The 22,985-nt window shown below is 43.7% G+C and overlaps 1 protein-coding gene across 1 annotated transcript in view; it reads right to left on the reverse strand.

Moving 5' to 3' along the window:
- The window catches only part of hgfac (HGF activator), a 167,820-nt gene that overhangs the window by 121,174 nt on the left and 23,661 nt on the right, over positions 1–22,985 (reverse strand). The window contains exon 3 of the mRNA XM_084312368.1: positions 13,310–13,403. Coding sequence (XP_084168494.1) covers positions 13,310–13,403 — 94 coding nt within the window. The remainder of the gene's footprint in view (positions 1–13,309; positions 13,404–22,985) is intronic.

Raw genomic sequence — 22,985 nt, forward strand, 5'->3', positions numbered from 1 at the left:
TGAATCTGGTGGAGAGCATACCTTTCACCTGCTCTAGGTTTCTAGTGTTGTCTGCTGCGATGATTAAATCATCCACCCAAATCACAATTATCACTTTTCCTGACTCTTTTGACTCCTTTGTGTAAACACAGGTGTCTACTGGGTTCTGTATGAAGTGATCTTCAATTAGACATGTATGAAGCATCTCGTTCCAATTTCGCCCAGACTGTTTCAGGCCGTAAATGGATTTTTCTAGCTTACACACTAGTGTTACGGACGGTGTCCTTATGTATGTATATAGAGGGAGTAATGTATGTTATCTGTTGTATATATAGGCATGTTTTGTTTGTTGTTGTCTTGTCTCCCTCTTGTGTCTACATATCCCCACTCTCAGGTGTCTCAGGCCATGTCCCCACGTATCTGGATCTTTTGCCAAACGGATATTCTCAGGCTCCGTTTAAATAGGAATTGTCCATTGGTTCCCCCAGCCCACTTTACCATTCCTAGCATTTCCATTGGCTATATTGACATACATAGATGATAAATAGATAGCGGAGGATTATGCAGTCCAGAGGAAACAACCAATCTAGATATGTCACGATTCAATGCTTCACTCCTGCGCACTGGGCGACGGAGAGATACAATGCCAATGTTGAGATCACAATCTCCGGATTCTGAAACTAAATATGGCGAGTCCTTATCACAAACTATATATATACTAATTACAACAAGACGTTCATTAATTCCATTGTACTGTTCACGCGTGATACCAACATCCTCAACTATCCGCAACATCAGAGAGCATCAGGTGCAGACGCTTTTCTGTCGCGAGTCTATTAACTACATTTAGAATGCAATTTGGCTTTTAACTGAAGCCGGGCTCAAAACTAGACATGTTTAGCAAAACATCAAACATCTTTGCAACAGTTTGTGATAATGCCTCGCCTTATTTTGTCTCGGAATCGCGATATTGTGATCTCAAGGTCTCAACATTGACATTGTATGATATCGGACGAAAAAAACGTGACTCGCCACTTAAATAAATCAAAGGCGTATATTTAACAACCTCAAAAACGTTCGAGACACGGTTTATATTAATTAATAAATAAACAAAAACAAAAAATCTACTTATGTAAACGAAAATGTCCAGTATAACTAAATAACAGATACATCCTTTTTTTTTATCCACTTTTTCTCCCATTTTCTATATTTTCTCCCATCCCAATTTCGTATCATCCAATTCAACCGTCCCCTGTCACGAACCAGCGTTTCCGTTAGCCGGTAATTACCGGTATTTGACCGGCAAAATCTGTTGAAGTCCGACATATTTACTCTCTCCGGTCTTAATGTCCGGTGAAAATAATTCCCTGAGTCTAAGCACAATTTGATTATTTGAATTGTATTAAAATAGGCTAAAATTAAATAGCCTATGCGATGAACGAAACGATCATTACATTTGTTTCCTCGTTGCTTCTAATAATGACAACGACGTCGTCAGCGAGAGCTTAGTGCTGGGTGTGCGAACTTTTGTGAAGCTGCAGAGCCAGAGCACTATCAGCACAATGCAGTATTCCAGCAGTACTCCAATTCAGCCATTTTCAGCCAATGTTGGGTGGGGGGCGCTGCTGTGCGGTTCCCAGAAAAGAGCCAATAACACTGAATCAGCTTCTCTGCAGCGCCATACTCTTTGCAAATAAGTCGTTGCGAGGTGGAGAGAGTCGTCACGCAAACCACGATAATGTTGCCGTCTCTCTGCTTTCTCAGTTCTTCGCTTGATATAATTAATACAAATGTCCAATATAACGGAATTCGTTAGCTCATAAAAATGTGATTATAACAGACTGCTGTTTAGTGTCGGACCGACTGCCCACATACACGGTCTATTTTATTTCAAGTCAGCAGCAGCACGGAGTATCGAGGGACTTATTTTATTTGGAATATATTAATGACTGTATACGTGAAGTTGAACATTATGATATGTGTGACGTGTCTGATACAACGAGGTGAAGCGATGTCGACTCGAGATTCATTTGGGGGTGCGTGTGACAGAGCTGCTGCAGCGGGAGCCTGCGGGGCGGGAGCTTGATGCTGGTAGCGTATCGCACTAACTTGAGAGGCGAGAGATAGTAATTTGATTCTGCAAATCAATTTCTCATTCTTCGCTTGATGTAATTAATACACATGTCCAATTATAACGGAATTCGTTAGCTCATAAAAATGTGATTATAATAGACTGCTGTTTAAAACTCTGACCGGAATATCTCGAATATGTCCGGTGATAGAAATCTTGCAGGACACTCAGACTGGCACGAATATGTTCTAACGGAAACGCTGTCACGAACGCTGTTTCTTGCCTCCCACAAGCCGGCTGCAATGTGGACTAAGTCATACATAGCACAAGTCCCCTCCGGTACTTGAGGTAACAGTATAGAGCTGGTGAAGGCTCTGGCACTTTGTGCTGTCAGTTAGTTTAGGACTTTAGTATAGTTTTCTGCTGTTTGTGTGTTGTATAGAGCTGTGGCCTGTTTGGCATTAGTTTGGTATTTATACATTTCTGTTTTGTTTCTAACGTGTGTATTTATTCCTCGTCACCCAGCCTATGGTGATTGTTTTTCTTGTTTATTAATCTTTTGTTTTGCACACAGGGACATTGAGGACAGGAAGATACCCTGGGTCTACATTTTGCATCACGTAGGTGACCTACTGTTAAAGCCACCAGCTTTAGAAGTGAGCACCACCACCTGTACTTTGGGGAATCCGCGCCTGTAAGGGGGGGGTGGGCTTTTATTTCTTTTTGATATTTCATTTGGTGCTCACTGGTAAGTCCTCCTTGCTCTCTGTGTTGCTGATTTGAATTTTGTGAAATAAATATTATTATTTAGCAAATTGTCTCCTGCGTTTTGTGTCACTGCACCCTCACCTACCCTGTCTGTGGCCTTGTGTTGCGTCTCCCCACTGGGGTACGTAACACTAGCTTCTCTCCTTTCTTCTCGTAACCTTCAGGTTGTTCCATATATATATCTCTATCAATGGGTGCATGCAGGTAGGCTGTCTTCACATCCATCTGGTGTAAAATCAAGTTGTCTTCAGCTGCCTTCTGCATCACTACCCGTACACTGGTCAGATTGGCTGTAGGGGAGAATGTCTATAGTAGTAGTCTATTCCTTCCCTCTGACTGTAGCCTTTAGCTACAAACCTGGCCTTGTACTTGTCGTGCCCTTCCATACCCTCCTTGATTGAGTACACCCATTTGCCTCCCACTGTCTGTCTACCCTCTGGTAACTTTGTTAGAGTAAAAGTATGATTGTCCTCTAGGGACCTCATCTCCTCATCCATTGCTCTCTCCCATTTTCCTGACTCAGGGGATATCATGGCCTCTTTAAAAGTCTGAGGTACACCACTCACTACTCTGTAGCAGTAATCTATGCTGGTAAGTCTCCTCCCCCCCCCCCCTCAATGTACAGTGTTACTTGTTTATACAGTGTGCCCCCCGCCCCCCCCCCCCCCCAACCACCTCCAATGTAAATTACCCAGTATGGTTGTCAATATCCCAATGTACCCAACCCCCCCCACCCAACCTCCAATGTACAGTTTCTACGTCAAATGTATATACTCCCTTTTCTTGACTCCTTCTGTATCACAAACAGTACTGTATTTGCAAATCTGGTATGTCATAAATGTATAGATGTAGCAGTACTGACTATCTGTATGTCATGTATGTCATATATGTCTATATGAATTGAAAATGGGGGACCCTGATGGAAACAAGACAAACGTCTTTCTCAGGTCTGCATCCCCTTAACAATTGTATGTATTGAGCCGTACTGTATTGTACCCATTCTGCAATCTGTTAAATAAAGTTTTCATTCATTCATTCAAGTGTACTATCATCCTCGTCACTTTCTCTTTGGGCATAGTCTTTCAGATACTTTGGGGGATTATGTTCCCGGGAGGGATATCTCCCACTGCATGAGGCATGTGACGTCACCCTAGGGTGCTTCCCGTCATCATCCTCTGGGGGTTGTTGACCGTCTGTCTGCATGTCTGTGCTCAGTACACTAGGGTGTGGTGTCTCTCTTTCCTCACACCCTACTCTGGAGCCCAGCTCTGGCTCCTGTGTCTGTGTCTCGTTCTCACATGTTGTCTTTGTGACAAACTTTATTAACCTGTGCTTTTTCACTTTCCCTTTACCGGGATAATAGACTAGAAAAGCGGGGCTGCCCTTGTCATGCCCTACAAAAAGTCCTTTTTCACACCTGGACTCAAGCTTTCCTCTGTCCTGTTGGTAAGCATAACACACTGACCCAAACTTGTGCATCCTGGCTAGATCACACCTTTTTCCTGTCAGTGCTGTATAGGGGGTGGTGCCTGTGTGCTTGTTAAAACACCGATTTCTGGTGTAAGCGGCTTCTTGTACCGCATAATGCCATAGACTCTTAGATAAGTTACCATCTATTAGCTTACACCTAGCCATTTCGAAAAGAGCGCGTCCTTCCCTCTCTGCTATCCCATTCTGGTGCGGGGAGTAAGGACAGGACATCTCGTGTCTGATCTTGTTCCTTCTCAGCAGTGATTGGAACTCTCTATTTGTGAACTCTGTTCCGTTATCGGACCTTAAGCATTTTATGCTGCCATACGGAGCTACATCTGCAAGGAATTTTTCTGTGGCCTGGAGTGTGTCACTCTTTTCTCTGAGAAAGTAAACAAACACTGCCCCTGTACACACATCTGTGAAAGACTGCACATATTTAAAGCCACCTATGGACTCATTATTTACTGGACCGGCTAGATCTGTGTTAACTAGCTCAAGTGGTGTCTTTACCTTTTCCGTGGGACCTCTGTTCCTTGTTTGAGTGAACTTTCCCTTTATACACACATCACATTCTTTGTTAGATCTATGCTTTTCACCGTTAATGTGCATGCCTACTGTCACCGCCTGCAGCTTCAGTATGTCCTCGTAATTACAATGACCCATGATCTCATGCCATGTCTGAATATCATGACTGACCTTACACATATAATTTTCATTACATTCTGTTTGTAGATAATACATTCTCTTGTACACCTCAATGTTAAACCTCGTACCGTCATGCTGCACAAGAACATCTTTACCTTCATGAAGAACACCATTTGCAGTAGCAGATTTTACAGAGAATAGTTCTTGCGGGAACGAGGGTATGTAGAGGGCGTTCTTCAACGCCACTGTACACCGGCGCCCCTCACTGTCTATGAGGCATACCTGTGCGTCTCCTCTCCCCTGCGCCAACCCGAATGTGCGCTCTCCGTCTGCCAGCTCCATGCTCTCTCTCCGGCTCGAAGGTGCTGTCAAAGTTCTTGAATCGGTTCCTGTCGTTGATGATGTGGGACGACGCACCTGTGTCCACGATCAGTCCCTTCCTTTGGACCTGCTGCTGCTGCGTTGACTGGGTGACATATGCTGTCTGCGCCCCGAAGGTGAAGTCCTCTCTTCCCGCTGCTCTCCGGGCGTCGTCTCGACTCGCCTCACGTCCACCGGTGCCGCCATCTTGCACACAGCCGCCATCTTGCACGTGCGCGTACCGAGCGCTCTGTTCACGCTTCTTTCTACACACTCTGTCCGCGTGTCCCGAAGTTCCACAGAAACTACACCAAACGGTTTTTATGCATTTGTCTTTTTGGTGACCCTTTTCTCCACATCGCCAACACGCCATCTCCGTCAGGGGTCCGGCCTTTTTCTTTGGCGCTGCCCGGGCCTTCATTACCCTTTCTTCCGCCTCTTCGGTGACCGGGTCTGGGTCTTCTGAGGCCTCGAAGTTCCGCAGCTTGGCCTTGAACTCCCCCAGCGACAGTCCGCTGAACTGTGTGTCACCAACAGTGTGAATGGTTTATACATCTCCGGTACTCCCCTCATAACCATCGCCATCATTAGTCCATCGCTCGGTGCTTCTCCTGCACTCTTGAGCGCCGTGATGATCTGTTCCGCCCTGATGACGTATTCAGTCACAGTCTCTGTGTTAGCTTTCTTCAGCGCGGTCAAAGTTATATACAGGGATACAATCCGGGGCCTACCTCTGCCAATGTAGTGTTCTCTTAACACTTTTAGACTCTCTCTTTGTCCTTTGTGTCCCGGAATATCAACCCCAAGCTCGTGTTGTCTAGGAGTGGTGCTTGATAAGCTGCAAATAAGACAACCGTTATCTTTCATTGATGTTTATTTCACGCTTCATAGCGTAGTGGCCACAGCCTTCCTCCAGTCCGAAACCAGTGACGCGCAACACCAGCGCCCATTCACCTTTATATAGATTACCATAATGGCTGCAGTAGAAGTGAACTTAACAATCTCACTCTCTTTTTTTAAACAAATAATATACTGCAAGGATATTTCAAGAAAACAAAATACACCCAAATCTCACCTTTCTTTTTTTCTTTTTTTTAAACAAATAATATACTGCAAGGATATTTCAAGAGGAAAAAAATAAACTCAGTCATCATAACCAGTTATTCAGTCATCTAGCTTCCACTGTCCATTCTTCAGTGCTTTAAGCAGCACAAGGGAAGATGCTCCCTTTTTGGTCAGACAGTTTGCCAGCTGGTCCTTCGTGGTAGACCACAGAATCCGTTGGATCCTTTTGTCCTGGATAAGTTCTTTGATTCCACTTATTTCCAGTCTCAGTCGTTTCTCAGTCACTGACTTGGTGGATTTGATAGCCTCCACAAGGGAGAAGTTGTCTGTAACACACATCACAGGTAGGGTGCGCTGTTTGACCATACCTGTGGTAAGTTCAGAGTAGAGGGAGGACAAAAATATGGCATTATCAATACCATCAGCCAGGGCTAGTGTCTCTCCTGCCAGCGTGCTCCGAACCACTCTTCTGATCCTTTTTGATTTCCAGCAGATTGGAGAGAATCGTCCTTTCTCACCCATCAGAACGATGAGATGCCCTCCTTGTGTTCCCCCATCTGGGAGGTTTCCCATGGATGCGTCGCTGAAAACAACAAGCTTCAAAGAGTCCTCCTTTCCTAAGTTGTGAAACTTCAGGGTGACATGTTCTGATTTCAGTTTTCGTACTACCTTATTTGCTTCATGCATAGTTTGCACAGTAGCATGTTTTAGATTGGCTGCAAGGACACATGTATCGAACATGATATCTGGCCTACTCTGTCTAGCCACCCACAAGAGTTGTCCTATTTTTGACCTTAGGTTGTCAGTCTCACACTCTGTGAGAAGAGCATCACGGTGCAACGCTCTTGATGGGTCTATGAGAATGGGCTGAAGGTTCTTTATGTAGATCTCCTGTTGCACAAGCACTTCTCCACCTACTGTGGAGAGTTCCATCCCCACATAGCGAAAGTTGTCTTGTTCCTCACGTCCCACCTGGAAAACTGTTTTGAGGTGGGGAATGGTCGTCGTGGCAAATGTGTGTGAGCCACCCCAGATGAAATCATCCACATGACAGGCAAGAACACCAGTCACAATACAGTTTTCATCAAGCCAGTAGAATACAGCAGGATCAACTTGTGACATAGTGGCCCCTGTTTTGATCATCGTTGCTTTCACTCTGTTGTACCAGTAGAGAGAGGCATCAGCAAGTCCATAGACACACTTCTTCAGCTTCCACAGTGTCCCCTCACTTTTAGCCTCAGGAGGAGGCCGGATGTGTATATCCCGAGACAGCTCCATCCCTTGAAGAAAAGCTGACTTTATGTCCATAGAGTTCAATGTCCATTTTCTCTGACACAGAACTGATATGAGTAATCTAAGGGACTCTGATGAGCATGTAGGCGAGTCCTTCTGTAGATCTTGAGTGTTAAATTCTTCAAAACCCCTAGCCACTAGCCGTGCTTTGGGTATGATACCATCAGGGGTTTCTTTAAGCGTACACACCCATCTCGTTGACACCTGTCTTTGACCCACATTTTTCACCTCCTCAAACACCTCATTTTTTCTCCAGTTACTGATTTCATCTTGTTTAGCCTTATCAAATGATACACCCTCTGTTACTAATACATCATTTTCCTGCATATCAGAGCATAGTTCTACACCATCTAGTTCTACACCATCTAGTCACAGTGGCTTAACCTGAAGATTGTCTACTTTAGCAAGATCAACTGACCCCATAGTACCGGTGATGTCAAAATGTTCTAAGTACTGTAGGTTGTACCAGTTGCTGTGTTTTCCTGTAGCCTTTCCTGCTCGTCCCATCACTTTAGCTGTGTGAGGAACCCCCGTTACATTATCCACAAAGCTGATTGTCTGACCGGTTTTTACCTTTATACCGGTTTTTACCTTTATGCCGGTCTGGTGATAATCGTCTTGATTGATCCCATGAGGGTTATCTATATCCTGGTTTGCTACACCCGCTGCCTCTACGTCATTATTCATGTCACCATTTATATCACCATCAGTAACGGGCATGTCCCCACTGTTACTATTCATATCATTGTCAGTAACAGGCACATTACTATCACTAACAGATACATCGATATTGCCCACAGTATTACTTTCCCCAGGGTGCACTTTTCGCAGCCTAGATTGATGAACCCTGACATATGTCCCACCATGACGTACAAAAATCACCACCCCATCTTGCCCTATCACAACCCCAGGGCCTTTCCATTCAACACAGTCTGTCCTTTTGTAGAACACTTTGTCTCCTGTTTCATACTTCTCATCTGTTGGACGAAGCTGCTTTCGAAGAGCTCGTCTGATTCTCTCTGAGCATTCTGCATCCGTGAAAGCTTTCCTTGCTGCATGTAATGCTGTTATGTGCTTTCCCACCCATGCGCTCATTGTAGTTCCCTCCAAAGCAGGTGGCTGGTCAACAAACACAGAGGAAAGGTTCGGGTTCTGTCCAAACACCAGCTGATGTGGACTGTAGCCATGCACATTCTGCATTGTGTTCTTTGCCATGAGTGCCCAATCAAGAGCCGTTTTCCAGTCAAGTCCTTTGTCAAGTTTTACCTTCAGTAGTATCTCTGTAAGGGATTGGTTGTGGCGTTCCAGCAAACCATTGCTCCATGGACTGTAGCCAGCAGTCGTCTTGATCTCGATGTTGAAGTTCTCCGCCATGTCTCTTATTTCCTCATTATTGAACTCTCCACCGTTGTCACTGAAGAGACGCTCAGGTGGACCATGGACACTGATCCAGGAATGTACAAAGTTGTTCACTATCACACTTGGCTTCTTTGAGGTCACGATGCTACCTGCACTAAAGCGAGTGAAGTGATCGATAATGTGTAGGTACCACACATTTGGTTCTAGCTCATGTAGATCAACTGCCACAGTCTCATTGTACCTGGAGGCCATGGGCAGACCAACAGCAGGCTTGGGCTTAGCCTTGCTGTACTTGAGACATATCTCACATTTTCCTACTATTTCCCCTAGAATAGCAATGCATTCATCATCCGTGTTTCACCATCCTCTGCTACCATGATAAGCTGCAAATAAGACAACCGTTATCTTTCATTGATGTTTATTTCACGCTCCATAGCGTAGTGGCCACAGCCTTCCTCCAGTCCGAAACCAGTGCCGCGCAACACCAGCGCCCATTCACCTTTATACAGATTACCGTAATGGCTGCAGTAGAAGTGAACTTAACAGTGCTAGCTCAGCATTCAGCTTTGTATCCAGAGCTTGCGCGGCCTCCATTATTTCTCCCGTGAGGCCCGTCAAGATTGTCTTTTTCAGCCCCACTCCATGCATACAGCACAACATCCGCTCTTCCCAGAGCTCGTATTCTTCTGCCCTTCCGTTAAACGTGGGCCACTTGCTCCTGCCTCTTGTTGCCATCTTTTGATGGTAGCTTAGCTTAGCTGCCCGTTAGCTTAGCTTTAGCGTCACATGGTTCTCCCGCTGCTAAACTAGCCTAAACTTTTTCAGCTAACTAGCTATAGTTATTTTTTCTCTTCCGTGATCTGGGCCCATAACCTGTTGACAGAGTCACCTGGGGAGCAAAATAACTGGTCATGACAACGAGGTCCTCTTTAGCCTTAACTGCCGTGGTTTATTTCATATGTACATTTCCACCACGAGACCTGCTCTCCTTGAGAGCTAGAGTGAGAGAGGGGGAGGGGGAGGGAACATTCCCTCTTATACCTGCTACCTGACGTCAGCTGCTATAGCTGCGTCTCCTTATGCCTATAGCGCCCTCTTGTGGAACAGTTAAAGTGCAGTTATATTCAATCATATTATTACCTACATTTAACAACCATATTGGATGATATTTGTCCACACACCCACATGTCACAGCTGGGGTTTCCGGTTTGGTTCTTATCGAAACCTCACAGAAATGACGATGCCTGCCTGTCAGAGATAGATGTGCAGAGACCTAAAAATAAATGTACAGACTAATACCGGATACCGGGCTGTCTTAAATGCTTCGAAGCTTCGAACGTTCGATTCGATGGCACAAGCTTCGAACATTAAAAAAAAATCGAAGCTTAAAAAAAAAAAAAAAAAAAAATATTAATTTCTTTTTCAAATTTTTTTTTCTCAAATATTTATTTTTTTTACTTCGATTTGTGTGTGTGTGTGTAGGTGTGTGTGTGTGTGTGTGTGTGTGAACTACCCATCCCAGTTAGGACAGCCGAATCCCGTCCAATCTTTCGCCGTCGACTAAAGACTCACTTCTTCAACCATTATCTGAAATGATAAAAAAAAAAAAAAAAATCTAACCGTGACTAACCTTACTGTCATGCACTTGTCCTAATAAACTAACCTACACTGTAACACGCAACACTTTGATGAACATTGTTACTCAGCTGATAGAGTTGTACCCTTCTTGCTGTCTTGTCGTACAGAACTTGTAAGTCGCTTTGGATAAAAGCGTCAGCTAAATGACTAAATGTAAGTGTGTGTGTGTGTGTGTGTGTGTGTGTGTGTGTAGGTGTGTGTGTAGGTGTGTGTGTGTGTGTGAATAATATGAAACTTTATTTGTATATTAATAAAATAATAATAATAAACTTAATTTGTATAATAATAATAATAATAATAATAATAATAATAATAATAATAATAATAATAATAATAATAATAATAATCTTTATTTGTATAATAATAATAATAATAATAATAATAATAATAATAATAATAATAATAATAATAATAATAATAATAATAAAACTGTTATTTGTATAATAATAATAATAATAATAATCACATTATTTGTTTTTTTTTATCCACTTTTTCTCCCATTTTCTATATTTTCTCCCATCCCAATTTCGTAACATCCAATTCAACCCTCCCCTGTCACGAACGCTGTTTCTTGCCTCCCACAAGCCGGCTGCAATGTGGACTAAGTCATACATAGCACAAGTCCCCTCCGGTACTTGAGGTAACAGCAGTCGCATCTTTTCACCTGCGCAGCTCGATCTCTCAGTGACGAGGAGTAACGCGTGGGAGGCTCACGCTGCCCCCGACACTTCCTGATTCTACTGCGCAGGCGCACCAACCGACCTGTAGGAGTCGCTGTCCACAACGCCCGATCCCCACCCATCAGTTTCCCACCCCCTAATACGGCCAATGTGTATTAGTACGGACGACCAGCTAAACTGAAAGCAAATGTGGAGCGCTGGGCTCGAACAGGCAAGCCCAGCGTCTCCAGATTTTGTGGCGAGCGCCTTGCCCACTACGCCACATAGCCGCCCAATAATCACATTATTTGTATAATAAAATTATAATAATCAACTTTATTTGTATAATAATAATAATAAAACCGTTATTTGTATAATAATAATGATAATAATAATAACAATACATTTTATTTGTATAATAACAATAATAATTAAAAAAAAATTTATTTGTATTGTATTGTAATAATAATAATAAACTGTATTTGTATAATAATAATAATAATAATAATAATAATAATAATAATAATAATAATAATAATAATAACAATGACTGTTGAGTGTGAAGTTTGTTTATAAAACCATTAGATAAACTCATGGTCTCAGTGTACTTAACTTGCTTAAAACATGTTTGAAAAACGATCGCCCTCCCTCATTTGGCAGGTGGATTTGTGATGTTATGTATTATTTAAAAGTGGAAAATATAAAATATACATTGTGGCAGCCCTTTATTTCTTATGTGGAACGGTTGACTATGTCTCTCACCTCCTGAAATAATGACACTGTGTATAGTAATAATTCTGTAATATGAATTGCTCCGTGAACAGTTTTTTTTGTGTATGTGCGTACGTTTGTTACGTCTGTAAAACTGTAATAAAAACACAATAGAAATAAATAAAAAAAAGCAGGTATACAGAGACCCTTAGTGTAACAACGTCTCTAAAGTAAGTAAGACTACTCTACGCACGAGCTGAAAGCAGGCTGTGACACAGCGTCCTACACGCCACAGACAAATGGACGTTTGGCTTACAAGCAGTTTAGCAACGAGCAATTTGGGAAGGTCAATTAGCTCATTATCTCGTTAAAGATTGCAGTTAAAGATGTCTCCTGATTACACTCCGGGATCCTCCCTCAGGGTCTGAGAGCTGTAATTAGGTGTAAGTACCCGACCAGAACTTCAGTCAGTGTTCCTCAAATAATATTGTTACGACTGCAATGGGTTCCAATGTCAGCTCCTAGAACCCACCTCACCCCTGCCCACTTTGACAACCTAGGATGGCTTAGAGTAGACGACAGAGTACAGCAACTTGCAATGGGCCTGGTCTACAAGATACACTACACGACTAAGGTACCCATGTACATGTCAAAATACTTCCCAAAGGTCAGTGAATACCACAATCACAACACCACAAATCATGTTAATCCCAGATTCAGCTCAAACAAGGAACTAAACACGTTTCACAATTATGCCACATCAATGTGGAACGCCCTACCCAAAACTGTAAAGGAATGTGAATCACTACCCACTTTCAAAACCTCTCTAAAAGAACACCTATGGGAGACTGCAATTCAAAACTGGCCCCTGTAAATGTCCTAATCCCCCCCCCCCCCCCCCACCACCACCAATGTACAGTTTCTTCCCCCTCGGATGTATATCTTTTTTATGATCTCTTTTTACTACACAGTACTGTCTATCTGTTTATCTGTATGTCATAAATGTCACTATGAATTGAAAATGGGGGACCCAGATGTAAACAAGACGAAAGTCTTTTTCTGGTCTGCATCTCCTTAGCAGTTTGTTTTGTATTGAGCCGTACTGTATTGTACCCATTCTGCAATCTGTTAATAAAGTTTTCACTCACTCACTCACTCACTCACTCACTCACTCACTCACTCACTCACTCACTCACTCACTCACTCACTCACTCACTCACTCACTCACTCACTCACTCACTCACTCACTCACTCACTCACTCACTCACTCACTCACTCACTCACTCACCAGGGCCTGGAGGAGCCGACGGTGATGCAGTGGTGGTGAACGCTTCCGCCCTGACGAAACGGGAACTTACATTCCCTGCCGTCCGTCGTCAGCGCTGGGGGGGGCGGGGGGGGGGGGGGGGGGGTGGGGGGGGGAGACGTGGAGAGGGGAGATACACTTCCTGTCAGTCCATGTCGGCCCACCGTGCCAAGAGGCTACGCTCCACACTTGCAAACATGTGTTGAAATCAAATGACAAAGGGTGGGTTGTCATTATTATCTCATGCAGACACACCCTGGCGCAGCGCCCGAGGGAAAAGCAGCGTGATGTTTCCAGCATCGTCACAGCGATGATGCCGCTTGTCAAAATGTAATGATGATATTATCACATTACCATGTATATTAAAACAGAAATCACCACCACAATGCAACACACCTTTTTTACCTGTATGAGATACAGCCTGTGTGCTTTAAGCATGTGTTTTTTAAGTGTACACACAACATGTATCTCTACAAAACTACGAAGCAAACGGTGTACAAAAGAGAGAGAGACAGAGAGTGAAAGACGGAGAAAGAGAGACAGAGAGAGACAGAGACATAAAGAGAGATAGAGACACAGAGAGACAGGGAGACAGAGAGAGAGACACACACACAGCGAGACAGTGATAGAGATAGACAGAGAGAGACAGAGAGAGAGAGAGAGAGAGACATAGAGACAGAGAGAGAGAGACATAGAGACAGAGAGAGAGAGACAGAGAGAGACAGAGAGAGAGACATAAAGAGAGATAGAGACACAGAGACAGAGATAGATAAACAAAATTGATGCACAGTTTATCCATCTCCCTGATCACCAAAAGCTGCTATACATGTGTGGGGAGAAAAGTCAGTGTACAGCATTAGCTGCAAAATATGTAGACGGTTGTCACAAAATAAGAGAACAAGCCCTGTAAATGTATGAGTGGCCACACTTGAAAAATGACTACCCGATCGAGTGACTATTTTGTAAATTAATATGTTTCTTGTTGATTGTCCTTACTGTTATTACTAATATTATGATATTTTATTGCTTAATATATATGTTATTGTTTGTCTGTTGAACTTGCTTTGGCAATAAGTATGTTAATATTTCATGCCAATAAAGCCTATTTGAATTTGATAGAGACAGAGAGAGACAGAGAGAGAGACACACACAGAGAGATACAGAGAGAGAGAGACAGATAGAGACACAGAGAGAGAGAGAGACAGAGAGAGAGACACAGACAGAGAGAGAGAAACACACACACACAGAGAGAGAGACAGAGAGAGACACAGAGAGAGAGAGAGACAGAGAGAGAGACACAGACAGAGAGAGAGACACACACACACAGAGAGAGAGACAGAGAGAGACACAGAGAGAGACACACACAGAGAGAGAGACAGAGACACAGGGAGAGAGAGAGAGACAGAGAGACACACAGAGAGAGAGAGAGAGAGAGAGACAGAGACACAGGGAGAGAGAGAGATAGAGAGAGACACACACAGAGAGCGAGGCAGAGAGACAGAGAGAGAGACACAGAGAGAGAGAGACAGAGAGAGACAGAGACACACAGAGAGAGACAGAGAGAGACACACAGAGAGAGACAGAGAGACACAGGGAAGGAGAGAGAGACAGAGAGAGACAGAGAGAGAGAGACACACAGAGAGAGACAGAGACATAGAGAGAGAGACAGAGAGAGACACAGAGAGAGAGACAGAGACATAGAGAGAGAGACAGAGAGAGACACACAGAGAGAGAGACAGACATAGAGAGAGAGACAGAGAGAGACACAGAGAGAGAGAGAGACAGAGACATAGAGAGAGAGACACAGAGAGAGACACAGGAGAGAGAGACAGAGAAATAGAGAGACACAAAGAGAGACAGACTTCCTGTGGGTGAACAGAGTCTACAGGTGTTTTGCCTCACAGACAATGAATTATTTGAGTTTGTCAGAATGCCTGTTCTTCCTCATCATCATCATCATCATCATCATCATCATCATCATCATCATCATCATCATCATCATGTATTAGAGGACGTTCTCCTGGACCTCATCATGTATTAGAGGACGTTCTCCTGGACCTCATCATGTATTAGAGGACGTTCTGCTGGACCTCATCATCATGTATTAGAGGACGTTATCCTGGACCTCATCATCATCATCATCATCATCATCATCATCATCATCATCATCATGTATTAGAGGACGTTCTCCTGGACCTCATCATCATGTATTAGAGGACGTTCTCCTGGACCTCATCATGTGTTAGAGCCAAAGCTATATATTTAGGTTATTGTATTATATGAATGTTTAATATTGATTGGATTTAGATAAAGTCGAACCGTATTTGTCATAATAGAGCATTCTAGAACATAGAACATGCTGGAACGTTTGTGGTGATGTCATAATAGAGCATTCTAGAACATTCTGGACCGTTTGTGGTGATGTCATAATAGGGCATTCTAGAACATAGAACATTCTGGAATGTTTGTGGTGATGTCATAATAGAGCATTCTAGAACATAGAACATTCTAGAACGTTTGTGGTGATGTCATAATAGTACTTTCTAGAACATAGAACATTCTAGAATGGTTGTGGTGATGTCATAATAGAGCATTCTAGAACATTCTGGAACATTTGTGGTGATGTCATAATAGCGCATTCTAGAACATAGAACATACTGGAACGTTTGTGGTGATGTCATAATAGCGCATTCTAGAACAGAACATTCTAGAACGTTTGTGGTGATGTCATAATAGAACGTTCTAGATCATAGAACATTCTGGACCGTTTGTGGTGATGTCATAATAGAACTTTCTAGAACATTCGTAATGGCACCATATGATGTCATAACCGAACATTCTAGAACGTTTGGGTCCCTATATATATCACACGATTCCCTCTGTGCCAGTGTGTAACTTGCAACAGGACTGAACAGATGGACTAAACAACATGGACTGGAACCTGCATTTCTCAACCAAGGTGCCAAGCCTTCCGGTTTGCTGTGGAAAGAGCCGGCAAATGGATTTACGGCTTTCCAGGGTGGAGGAATTTTCATGTGTCATCATCATGTATTAGAGGACGTTCTCCTGGACCTCATCATCATCATGTATTAGAGGAGGTTCTCCTGGACCTCATCATCATCATGTATTAGAGGACGTTCTCCTGGACCTCATCATCATCTATTAGAGGACGTTCTCCTGGACCTCATCATGTATTAGAGGATGTTCTCCTGGACCTCATCATCATCATGTATTAGAGGACGTTCTCCTGGACCTCATCATGTATTAGAGGACGTTCTCCTGGACCTCATCATGTATTAGAGGACGTTCTCCTGGACCTCATCATCATGTATTAGAGGACGTTCTCCTGGACCTCATCATCATGTATTAGAGGACGTTCTCCTGGACCTCATCATGTATTAGAGGACGTTCTCCTGGACCTCATCATGTATTAGAGGACGTTCTCCTGGACCTCATCATCATGTATTAGAGGACGTTCTCCTGGACCTCATCATGTATTAGAGGACGTTCTCCTGGACCTCATCATCATCATCATGTATTAGAGGACGTTCTCCTGGACCTCATCATGTATTAGAGGACGTTCTCCTGGACCTCATCATGTATTACAGGACGTTCTCCTGGACCTCATCATGTATTACAGGACGTTCTCCTGGACCTCATCATGTATTACAGGACGTTCTCCTGGACCTCATCATCATGTATTAGAGGACGTTCTCCTGGACATCATCATCATGTATTAGAGGACGTTCTCCTGGACCTCATCATCATGTATTAGAGGACGTTCTCCTGGACCTCATTGTGTATTAGAGGACGTTCTCCTGGACCTCATCATCATGTATTAGAGGACGTTCTCCTGGACCTCATCGTGTATTAGAGGACGTTCTCCTGGACCTCATCATGTATTAGAGGATGTTCTCCTGGACCTCATCATCATGTATTAGAGGACTTTCTCCTGGACCTCATCATGTATTAGAGGATGTTCTCCTGGACCTCATCATCATGTATTAGAGGATGTTCTCTTGGACCTCATCATCATGTATTAGAGGACGTTCTCCTGGACCTCATCATGTATTAGAGGACGTTCTCCTGGACCTCATCATCATCATGTATTAGAGGATGTTCTCCTGGACCTCATCATGTATTAGAGGACGTTCTACTGGACCTCATGTTGTATTAGAGGACGTTCTCCTGGACCTCATCATGTATTAGAGGACGTTCTCCTGGACCTCATCATGTATTAGAGGACGTTCTCCTGGACCTCATCATCATCATGTATTAGAGGACGTTCTCCTGGACCTCATCATCATCATGTATTAGAGGTCCTGGACCTCATCATCATCATGTATTAGAGGACGTTCTCCTGGACCTCATCATGTATTAGAGGACGTTCTCCTGGACCTCATCATCATCATGTATTAGAGGACGTTCTCCTGGACCTCATCATCATCATGTATTAGAGGACGTTCTCCTGGACCTCATCATCATCATGTATTAGAGGACATTCTCCTGGACCTCATCATGTATTAGAGGACGTTCTCCTGAACCTCATCATCATGTATTAGAGGATGTTCTCCTGGACCTCATCATCATGTATTAGAGGACATTCTCCTGGACCTCATCATCATGTATTAGAGGACGTTCTCCTGGACCTCATCATGTATTAGAGGACGTTCTCCTGGACCTCATCATGTATTAGGGGACGTTCTCCTGGACCTCATCATCATCATGTATTAGAGGACGTTCTCCTGGACCTCATCATGTATTAGAGGACGTTCTCCTGAACCTCATCATCATGTATTAGAGGACGTTCTCCTGGACCTCATCATCATCATGTATTAGAGGACGTTCTCCTGGACCTCATCATGTATTAGAGGACGTTCTCCTGGACCTCATCATCATCATGTATTAGAGGACGTTCTCCTGGACCTCATCATCATCATGTATTAGAGGACGTTCTCCTGGACCTCATCATCATCATGTATTAGAGGACATTCTCCTGGACCTCATCATGTATTAGAGGACGTTCTCCTGAACCTCATCATCATGTATTAGAGGATGTTCTCCTGGACCTCATCATCATGTATTAGAGGACATTCTCCTGGACCTCATCATCATGTATTAGAGGACGTTCTCCTGGACCTCATCATGTATTAGAGGACGTTCTCCTGGACCTCATCATGTATTAGGGGACGTTCTCCTGGACCTCATCATCATCATCATGTATTAAAGGACGTTCTCCTGGACCTCATCATCATGTATTAGAGGACGTTCTCCTGGACCTCATCATCATCATCATCATCATCATCATCATCATCATCATGTATTAGAGGACGTTCTCCTGGACCTCATCATCATGTATTAGAGGACGTTCTCCTGGAACTCATCATCATGTATTAGAGGATGTTCTCCTGGACCTCATCATTATGTTGTATTAGAGGACGTTCTCCTGGACCTCATCATGTATTAGAGGACGTTCTCCTGGACCTCATCATCATGTATTAGAGGACGTTCTCCTGGACCTCATCATGTATTAGAGGATGTTCTCCTGGACCTCATCATCATCATGTATTAGAGGACGTTCTCCTGGACTTCATCATCATCATGTATTAGAGGACGTTCTCCTGGACCTCATCATCATCATGTATTAGAGGACGTTCTCCTGGACCTCATCATCATCATGTATTAGAGGACGTTCTCCTGGACCTCATCATGTATTAGAGGATGTTCTCCTGGACCTCATCATCATCATGTATTAGAGGACGTTCTCCTGGACCTCATCATCATCATCATCATGTATTACAGGACGTTCTCCTGGACCTCGTCATCATCATGTATTAGAGGACGTTCTCCTGGACCTCATCATCATGTATTAGAGGACATTCTCCTGTACCTCATCATGTATTAGAGGACATTCTCCTGGACCTCATCATCATGTATTAGAGGACGTTCTCCTGGACCTCATCATCATGTATTAGAGGACGTTCTCCTGGACCTCATCATCATGTATTAGAGGATATTCTCCTGGACCTCATCATCATGTATTAGAGGACGTTCTCCTGGACCTCATCATGTATTAGAGGACGTTCTCCTGGACCTCATCATGTATTAGGGGACGTTCTCCTGGACCTCATCATCATCATGTATTAGAGGACGTTCTCCTGGACCTCATCATCATGTATTAGAGGACATTCTCCTGGACCTCATCATGTATTAGAGGACGTTCTCCTGGACCTCATCATCATCATCATCATGTATTAGAGGACGTTCTCCTGGACCTCATCATCATGTATTAGAGGACGTTCTCCTGGAACTCATCATCATGTATTAGAGGATGTTCTCCTGGACCTCATCATTATGTTGTATTAGAGGACGTTCTCCTGGACCTCATCATGTATTAGAGGACGTTCTCCTGGACCTCATAATCATGTATTAGAGGACGTTCTCCTGGACCTCATCATCATGTATTAGAGGACGTTCTCCTGGACCTCATCATGTATTAGAGGACGTTCTCCTGGACCTCATCATCATCATCATGTATTAGAGGACGTTCTCCTGGACTTCATCATCATCATGTATTAGAGGACGTTCTCCTGGACCTCATCATCATGTATTAGAGGACGTTCTCCTGGACCACATCATCATCATGTATTAGAGGACGTTCTCCTGGACCTCATCATCATGTATTAGAGGACGTTCTCCTGGACCTCATGTATTAGAGGACGTTCTCCTGGACCTCATCATGTATTAGAGGACGTTCTCCTGGACCTCATCATATATTAGAGGACGTTCTCCTGGACCTCATCATCATGCATTAGAGGACATTCTCCTGGACCTCATCATGTATTACAGGACGTTCTCCTGGACCTCATCATGTATTAGAGGACGTTCTCCTGGACCTCATCATCATCATGTATTAGAGGACGTTCTCCTGGACCTCATCATCATGTATTAGAGGACGTTCTCCTGGACCTAATCATCATCATGTATTAGAGGACGTTCTCCTGGACCTCATCATCATCATCATCTATTAGAGGACGTTCTCCTGGACCTCATCATCATCATCATCATCATGTATTAGAGGACATTCTCCTGGACCTCATCATGTATTAGAGGACGTTCTCCTGGACCTCATCATCATGTTGTATTAGAGGACGTTCTCCTGGACCTCATCATCATGTATTAGACGACGTTCTCCTGGACCTCATCATCATCATCATCATCATCATCATCATCATCATCATGTATTAGAGGACATTCTCCTGCACCTCATCATCATCATGTATTAGAGGACGTTCTCCTGGACCTCATCATCATGTATTAGAGGACGTTCTCCTGGACCTCATCGTGTATTAGAGGACGTTCTCCTGGACCTCATCATGTATTAGAGGTCGTTCTCCTGGACCTCATCATCATGTATTAGAGGACGTTCTCCTGGACCTCATCATCATGTATTAGAGGACGTTCTCCTGGACCTCATCATGTATTAGAGGTCGTTCTCCTGGACCTCATCATCATGTATTAGAGGACGTTCTCCTGGACCTCATCATCATGTATTAGAGGACGTTCTCCTGGACCTCATCATGTATTAGAGGACGTTCTCCTGGACCTCATCATGTATTAGGGGACATTCTCCTGGACCTCATCATCATCATGTATTAGAGGACGTTCTCCTGGACCTCATCATCATGTATTAGAGGACATTCTCCTGGACCTCATCATGTATTAGAGGACGTTCTCCTGGACCTCATCATCATCATCATGTATTAGAGGACGTTCTCCTGGACCTCATCATCATGTATTAGAGGACGTTGTCCTGGAACTCATCATCATGTATTAGAGGATGTTCTCCTGGACCTCATCATTATGTTGTATTAGAGGACGTTCTCCTGGACCTCATCATGTATTAGAGGACGTTCTCCTGGACCTCATAATCATGTATTAGAGGACGTTCTCCTGGACCTCATCATCATGTATTAGAGGACGTTCTCCTGGACCTCATCATGTATTAGAGGACGTTCTCCTGGACCTCATCATCATCATGTATTAGAGGACGTTCTCCTGGACTTCATCATCATCATGTATTAGAGGACGTTCTCCTGGACCTCATCATCATCATGTATTAGAGGACGTTCTCCTGGACCTCATCATCATCATGTATTAGAGGACGTTCTGACCTGGACCTCATCATGTATTAGAGGACGTTCTCCTGGACCTCATCATCATCATGTATTAGAGGACGTTCTCCTGGACCTCATCATCATCATGTATTAGAGGACGTTCTCCTGGACCTCATCATCATCATGTATTAGAGGACGTTCTCCTGGACCTCATCATCATGTATTAGAGGACGTTCTCCTGGACCTCATCATCATGTATTAGAGGATATTCTCCTGGACCTCATCATCATGTATTAGAGGACGTTCTCCTGGACCTCATCATGTATTAGAGGACGTTCTCCTGGACCTCATCATGTATTAGGGTACGTTCTCCTGGACCTCATCATCATCATGTATTAGAGGACGTTCTCCTGGACCTCATCATCATGTATTAGAGGACATTCTCCTGGACCTCATCATGTATTAGAGGACGTTCTCCTGGACCTCATCATCATCATCATGTATTAGAGGATGTTCTCCTGGACCTCATCATCATGTATTAGAGGACATTCTCCTGGAACTCATCATCATGTATTAGAGGATGTTCTCCTGGACCTCATCATTATGTTGTATTAGAGGACGTTCTCCTGGACCTCATCATGTATTAGAGGACGTTCTCCTGGACCTCATAATCATGTATTAGAGGACGTTCTCCTGGACCTCATCATCATGTATTAGAGGATGTTCTCCTGGACCTCATCATGTATTAGAGGACATTCTCCTGGACCTCATCATCATCATGTATTAGAGGACGTTCTCCTGGACTTCATCATCATCATGTATTAGAGGACGTTCTCCTGGACCTCATCATCATGTATTAGAGGACGTTCTCCTGGACCACATCATCATCATGTATTAGAGGACGTTCTCCTGGACCTCATCATCATGTATTAGAGGACGTTCTCCTGGACCTCATGTATTAGAGGACGTTCTCCTGGACCTCATCATGTATTAGAGGACGTTCTCCTGGACCTCATCATGTATTAGAGGACGTTCTCCTGGACCTCATCATCATGCATTAGAGGACATTCTCCTGGACCTCATCATGTATTACAGGACGTTCTCCTGGACCTCATCATGTATTAGAGGACGTTCTCCTGGACCTCATCATCATCATGTATTAGAGGACGTTCTCCTGGACCTCATCATCATGTATTAGAGGACGTTCTCCTGGACCTAATCATCATCATGTATTAGAGGACGTTCTCCTGGACCTCATCATCATCATCATCATCATCTATTAGAGGACGTTCTCCTGGACCTCATCATCATCATGTATTAGAGGACATTCTCCTGGACCTCATCATGTATTAGAGGACATTCTCCTGGACCTCATCATGTATTAGAGGACGTTCTCCTGGACCTCATCGTGTATTAGAGGACGTTCTCCTGGACCTCATCATGTATTAGAGGTCGTTCTCCTGGACCTCATCAGCATGTATTAGAGGACGTTCTCCTGGACCTCATCATCATGTATTAGAGGACGTTCTCCTGGACCTCAT

This window comes from Notolepis coatsorum (genome assembly GCF_963971535.1).
Source record: "Notolepis coatsorum genome assembly, chromosome: 4".
NCBI lineage: Eukaryota > Metazoa > Chordata > Actinopteri > Aulopiformes > Paralepididae > Notolepis > Notolepis coatsorum.